Source organism: the organism of the source record quoted next, unplaced genomic scaffold, assembly GCF_019419815.1.
Source record: "Pyrus x bretschneideri cultivar Hongxiangsu unplaced genomic scaffold, Pyrus_bretschneideri_v1 Contig50, whole genome shotgun sequence".
NCBI lineage: Eukaryota > Viridiplantae > Streptophyta > Magnoliopsida > Rosales > Rosaceae > Pyrus > Pyrus x bretschneideri.
In genome coordinates this window covers 767,532-775,000 of record NW_025999788.1, presented here as the reverse complement: position 1 = coordinate 775,000, position 7,469 = coordinate 767,532, and the positions used below count along the sequence as shown (strand labels likewise).

The 7,469-nt window shown below is 37.1% G+C and overlaps 1 protein-coding gene across 1 annotated transcript in view; it reads right to left on the bottom strand.

Annotated features, from left to right (window-relative positions):
- LOC103952034 (G-type lectin S-receptor-like serine/threonine-protein kinase At1g11330) overlaps positions 1 to 7,217 on the bottom strand; it is a 15,224-nt gene extending 8,007 nt beyond the window's left edge. The window contains exons 1-5 of the mRNA XM_048569820.1: positions 6,513 to 7,217; positions 5,363 to 5,758; positions 1,182 to 1,280; positions 694 to 899; positions 452 to 628 (exon numbers count right to left, since the gene is read on the bottom strand). Coding sequence (XP_048425777.1) covers positions 452 to 628; positions 694 to 899; positions 1,182 to 1,280; positions 5,363 to 5,369 — 489 coding nt within the window. The 5' untranslated portion in view covers positions 5,370 to 5,758; positions 6,513 to 7,217. The remainder of the gene's footprint in view (positions 1 to 451; positions 629 to 693; positions 900 to 1,181; positions 1,281 to 5,362; positions 5,759 to 6,512) is intronic.
- Positions 7,218 to 7,469: the final 252 nt, after the last annotated feature.

Here is a 7,469-nt window from a genome sequence, read left to right as displayed (position 1 = left end):
CAGCAATAATCTCAAGAAATCTTTTCTGAGGTGGAAGATCAGTCAAAACTGCAACCACAGAGCATACTCGGAATTTCAAGAGACTTTACAACCAATGCTCTACCAAGAACGATCCCTGACCGACTTGGCTCTGATACCAATTGTTAAATAAGAAGAGTATCCAAGATAACTCTAATGATCCCAAGAAGAAGAAAATAGAGCACACTCTTAAAGAAAGCTCACAAAACAAACTAATTAGCAAAGTTTTTCTTATTTAGCTCTAGGCTTTGTTTTTCCTTGGATGATTTACAATGCTTGGGGACTTGGGTATTTATAGCAAACCAAATGAAAGCTACACCACACTTAATTAAACTAAGATTATTTGCTACCACACAAAACCCATTAATTGCACCTAATTTTTTCCACTCAACCATACCTAACATTGATTCTACCTAACATTGATTCTCAACATGTACTCATATATCAGCATCCTCTCTTCACCATGAATGCAAAATCCGAAGAGCTGAACAAGGTTCATATGTTGGAGTTCAGATATGAGTATTAATTCATTCTTGAACTCCAATGTTCCTTGTCCTGAACATTTTGAAAGCCTCTTTACTGCTATCTCTCGTCCCGTTACCAATTTTCCCTGAAACAATATATTTATCAGTTAATATAAACCAAAAATACACTTTGTACTATTTAAAGCGTTACCTTATAAACAGGTCCAAAGCCCCCTTGCCCGAGCTTGTTTTCTTCAGAGAAGTTGCAAGTGGCAGCCAAGACAGATGGATAGCTAAAGGCACTTAATTTAGAATGCCCCATCTTTCCATAATTTTGAAACCCACGACCATGATCATGACGTCTATTAGATCTCACGAAGTTAAGCAATTCATTCTGAATCTTTCTCCCGTTCTCATCTACATGTTTAGTTTTAGGGTAAAAATTAAGTTAACATTTCAATTGCGGAAAATGCTGGTTAAAGGCACTACAAGAAAACAATAGTCATCAACTCTAGTACAGAACAAGGGGGTAAATGACATATCAGTGACTATCTCATTAGCCAGTCAAAGGCCTTTTACCAACCCCATTAGAAACTGATAGGACTTTTACCAACCAAATTCTGTGCAACTAATGTTTCTTGCAGATATGTGAAACTCTGTCAAACAAGAACGTCTTATTACGCTTACAGAATTTGATACCTGAAAGTGAAAATTTTCTTCGTTTTAGCTGATACAATATGCAACTCAACGCTACAAGTAGAGCAGTGGGAATAGCAATGACAATCCATAGCTTACGTGCTGCATGCAGAATATTAATTAGCCCTGTTTCTCCATATATACATATTCTTGAATCTAGTATGAGCTAAAATAAAAAAATATATGATAATGAAATATACATATACATCAGCTTGTTGATTTGTCAGTTAAACAAGTCTACCTAATTGAATTAAACAAATAAATGACTAGCACAAAAAAATGAAAACAAAAAACTACAAACGAATATGATTACCGAACAGCCGACATCCTAAACCGAAGGAATTGTTAAATTTGTAGTTGAAGTTTTTCATTTGTTTCTACATGACATGTATCTTGAGAAGAATGAATATATGTGCGTAGCTAGAGTCCAGAGTTACCGATAAAATTTTGAGATGAAGATTTTGTTGGCGTGCTTGATTTTCTTGGCAAAACAAAACTCCCATTTGTAGTACCCGAGCCGGTGATGTTTTCAACGAACCGACAGTCTACACTCCAAAATCGGCAGCCAGTAGTGTGATTATCAGATATTGGGAAGTCGAATCCAAGGCAGTCACAGTTTTGCCAACAAGTAGCCTTACAATCAGTATTACTACTACCAAACCAGTAGGGGTCTCGTGAAGTATTAGTGATATTGCTTGGTTCAAAAGAACCATTTTTGAGCTCAAATTCACCACCAATTTCTTTCATACATTCACTCGGGCGGTCCTTTTTCACGCACCCTCCCTCAGTGTTATAGCCATCACATTTTTCTGCTTGTGCAACATCACGTTGTACACTATACTGATACAGTGACCCAGTGGTGTTCAACAGATACAGTGACCCAGTGGTGTTCAACACCAACTCTTCTGAAGAGCCACCTTCTGCAGCAGTGTAAGTAACGTAGTCTTCATTTTCATTTGAAACAACGCTAAATTTATATTTCATCATGGATTCATCGGATGATATATATTCAAATCTCCCATCTGATTTTAAGACTCCGCTAGTCCAAAAAATAACCCCTTTTCGCCTCAGTTTCAGTTGCCCTTGGTTGGGGTCCCAATCAAGGGTGAAAGACCCTGGAGCTGGGTCGAAGATACCTGACCATGATGAAAGAGACCAAATGTGGCCATTTCTATGGTTCACACCTAATTTCATACCAGGAAGAAAGGTATCAATGGGATAATCAAAACTTTGCCACAGAATTACCCGGTTCATCGATCCGTCCACAGAATTCACCTGTTGTAGTACAAGATTGCCAGAATCCAAAAGGGTAGCCACAACACTGGTATTATTATTACTAGTATGTGGAGCCGAACAAATCACAATAGGATCTTGATCTTCGTCTGTCCGGGAAATCTTCAATGTATTGTTGAAGTCCAAGGTAAGTAGTGGGGATGAAGGGTATAAAACAGGCGCGTCTCGGTTGCCATACCATACTCTATTTGCAGCTCCGTTGCGCATGATAGCTAGAAAGCTACAGTTGGAACCGTCTATATAATATACAACAAAAGACAATGTGAAATTGCCCAATGCAGAGACCAAGGAACTTGAGGAATTGAGAGTGTCACCTTGTTTCAGCGTGTCTCTTCCATCATGGAAACTCCACAGGCATGCAAAAATGATCAAGAAAACTGAGTTGATGATAGCCATGATCAACGAGCACGACGGTGGTGTTAAAATATACTAATGTATAACTAATGTTGTTGGGGTTTTATGATAAAGCCACATTTGTCAAAGCATAACTGTGCAAGTCTTTAGGGGTGAGAAGACTTAACATTCACCGACTAAAAGAGAAGACTAATCTCCACCACGGTAAGGAGCCGTGCAAGATACGGTTGAAGATAATATCTCAACACATTGATGGAACGAGGAATATTACAAAGTAAAAGAGAAAATATGTGTACGTGCAAAGCGAAAAGTTTTGTTCCTAATTTTGAGAATGATTTTGATAATGGTGGGAGAAAAGACCTTGTATGGATTTATAAGTTAATTGTCAGTTGAACTCCTTTGAAGCCAACCTCCAGGTTTCGAAATTTATAGTTTTTCTTCTTCTCTTCCTTGTCAAAATTCCTACAGCCCGCGGCCGGCCCTAATTCAATTTCTGCAGATCATGATGATGGAAACTTGGCAGAAATTGACATGGCGTGCATTGTTGAATTTTTCAAGTCGACGGGCCGGGAACCCCTCTCTAACAACATCCATCTTAATAATTACCACTTGCCTAATTTGTCAGATGTGAAGTTTTATCACAAAAGCTTCGGTATTAGTTATAACTAGTAATATGTCTGCACAATGCTGCGGGACTTGACTACACTAGCCTTAACTATATGAATAAGACACATTTAACCTGAAAAACATTCAACATAATCATGAATGAACAAAAAAGATAGATCTAGGAAATTATAAAAAGCATTGAAACCGTAGATCCAAGAAAATATAAAAATTCATCCAGTCAAGAGACTATAATAGCTGAGGGGAAGGTGAGTATGAAACCAACAATCTAAGATATACTTGACGTGCAATTCTATTATAACTAGAAATAGTGCCCGAACGTTGCTGCGGGATTACAAAACGTGTGAGCATAATATATACAGATATTTAAAGAATGATGAAGTTTGAATCAAGGGTGTATAAGGGCTTGTGAAAATGATGGCATTCAAACAAAACTCTGAATGAAAGTAAAGGAATAGAAAAAGAAAAATATGACACATCCCATTTGTTTGGTGTTAACCAAAGTCATTCAAGAATGTCCATTAAACTGTAAACGACAATAGAAATTGAGGATCATAAAGAATTAGACAAAATCACATATTTGAAATGATAGATCAAAGCTGCCCAAATACCAAACTAATCATTAAAAAGACTGAAAATTTAAGAATTAGATGAGTACATCAGTGAATTTTGTAAAATCAAAGCAAAACAACTTTTTATTACGTCAAAATTTGATGTCATTGAATCAAACTGAAAGTATAGTAATGTTATTAGATTTTTTACTTCAAAATTTGATGTCATTGTTTAGGAAACCACTTTTATATGTATGAACTTCATCCTATTACCAAATAGTTAATGGAAATGGTTTGAGTTATAAAACCTGACTCTTATCAATAGCTAGGATCAAATCCTGGGTAAGAAATTCTTCAAATCAAAGCAAAAAAACTAAAGATGGCTACCTGAATTCAATAAAAATTAAAATATAATTACTCATAAGCATGTTTTTTTTCTTCAGGAATCAGAAAAACTTGTCCTAAACACTCTTACACCCCATGTATTCAACAGAGCTTGAATTTCTAAAGGAAAAACTTGAAATCATATATGTAAGAGTTGTGTTCCCTTTGGCAGATAAAACTGATAAAGGCAAAGCTTTCCAAAATTCTAATAACTTTACATATTATCAATTTCCCAACAAAATACATAGGTTCCAGCAATAACAGCACAAAAACTTTTAAAATTGCAATCTAAACTAATGTTTTATCTCTTCCTCTCCCTGTCCGTATTCCCTTTGTCACATAAAAGGCAGAAAGACAAAGCTTTCTAAAATTCCAACGACTCCTCTCATTTCTTCCCCAAAAATACAAATCCATTTTAATCCAACAATTATCAGTGCATCCCCAAACTGGAAAAAAGCAGAAGGACAGAAAACGTACCCAAAATATAACAGTAGCGTCACAGGTGCTAACAAATCTCAGATTTATTAACTGAGCAACCAAAAATACTCTTTTAGCCAAGAAAGCCCAATAAAGCACCACAACTGACAGCAACAACGAAAGCATGTGTGTGCGCACACAATGTCTCTTGGTGAAACTGAGCATCGCTCCATGAAAAATCAAACCGTGCCACCACATATACATGGAGGGTGTGAAAGGAATTATATACTTCAATTAGTAAAATCAGCGGCATATAAAATCCAAAAAAGGGAATTCAAATTGGAACAGACGGAATATAGATAAAAGATTTACCAGAAGCAAAACAATCACAGTATTATCTTCACAATGAAGAAATTGTACCGCCAAAACGAAGGTACATAAGTCTTAGACGGTGTTTATTATCCTTTTACTAAAGTATTATCGATGAAGGGAGATAGCAAAAATAAAAAGCATAATCAGACAGATGAACAATGAAAATTAAACATAGTAGGTGAGCAATACCAGACATTCCTGCCTTCAAGAAACTGGAGATGAACAAAATAGCCAAACATTTACAGCAGGTGATGAACAAAATACAAAGTTCTCAGCTTTAATTGAATTATTATCAAATATTGAAGGAAATTAACAACTACCCACAAATGTTTGCTAAAAATTAATTGATAATATGAATAATTTAATTACACAACATTTACAAAACAAAAAGTTATTAGCTTAATTTGATCTTACCATTTAATTGGAAGAAATAAAAAATTACACATATATGTTTTCACACAATTAATTGATGAAACAACCAATTGGGCAATCAAAAATTTCAGATGAAGAAATCATACCAATGGGTTTCCATTAATTTCGATATCGAAGTTTAACTTTGTGAGTCACTTACTCCAAATCGTTCTCCTGCCAAAATCATAAACAAACCCCCAAAATAAGGAGCTCTGTTGGTTCCCAAATATTAACAACCGTTTCACTTGTATCTCATTAATATAGGAATCAGAAGTCATCTTCCAGATGAAAGAAAAAGTATAAAACACAACACATACTCAGGGATAGCCAATCAAATTCATGGTGCAGCGAAGACGATAAAACACAACCTACTACTCCCTCCCTCCCTCTCTCTCTCTGCAAAGGCAGCATGGCTCTCATTCACCAAACCCTCATCGAATGACAGCCACCTAGACCCATCCCAATCCGTCCCAAACCCATAGGACAAAATAAGCCTTCCTAACTTAGCATCCTGACCGCTTCGGATCCAAAAACTTCATTTATACCGTAAACTTGATCAATCAATCAAAGATTTATAAAACTTTTGAATTTTAACCACAATTACAACATGCAGACCCAAAATTGATCCAAATCAAAGTTGAAGAATCCTAAAAGAACAAAGGCACTAAACTATAGAACTTGGGTATTTCTTAAAACCCCTAACCCATGATATTTTAAATACATCCATAACTGCATTCTATCTAAAACGCACTAAAATGTCAGAGACAAAGTTTGGAACTCAGCATTGTATAACATTTACAGATGACAACCAATGTAAATTTGTGAAAAGTGAAACCACTCTACTGTTTTGAATGTTGTTATTTTGGAAAACCTTGCAAATCACATTTTTAGGTGAGGGCGAACTACCAGAAACGAAAAGGATTTATACCCTTTATCAAAGATCTACAGCCTTGGTTCCTCCGCCATTGCTTGTCTTCTCCGGTCTGGGTTGTACTTTCCTGGCAGTCTCTTCCTTCCCTGGTAGTTTTTTGTCCTGCAGAGAGAAAAAAATTAGGATTAAATTCTAAACGCAAGGTTCCTTGATTCAGAAATTACTCACTCTCTGCAGACATGGGTTCCCCCTCAATTTTCGTCATCCTCCTCTTTCTGCGATCTCTCTCATTGTCTCTGCAATCGTTCTCCCTCTCTCTCTCTCTCTCTCTTTCTGCGTTCTTCCCTCTGTGCAAGCCCATACTCACCAACTCCCTCAATCAACACACTCTCTCTCTCTCCCTTCTCTGTCCGTGAATCCCTGTGCATCAATAATCTGAAAACCCAGTTCGATTTTTCATTCCTCGGATGGAGAAAATTGAGGAATGAAAGAACAAATTAGGGTTAGGACTAAAGTTTAGAGAGATGGAGAGTTGGGAGAAAGGGAGAGTCTGAAAGAGAGTGAAAGAGAAAGGGTTAGAGAGAGGTTGAGTGCGACAGAGATGAGAGGAAAACACGGGATGGGATTACCAATCCCTGAGATCACTCTCCCTACCCCCAAATCCCTGAAATCTCTCTTTCTCTCACTGTCACTCTCACTTTCCCTCACTGTCGCCCTCCCACTTACCCATGCCAGGATCGGCATGGCTTTGCCTGTGCCGACGACAGAACGAAGTGAAGGGGAAGGAACCTAACCCCAAACTGAAACCCCAATGATAAAAAGACGACTCTACCCCTATATCTCTCCATCCTCACCGTGGGATCTGAAGATGAGATGGGCAGTCTAGTCATTTAACACAATAAAAAATTTCTCAAGCCCAGTGGCAATTTTGCAAATTAGGTGAAATCAGGGGGCAAGGAGCTATAATGGTAATTTCGTAAATAAAATGAAATCTACCTCAACATTGCACAGTGC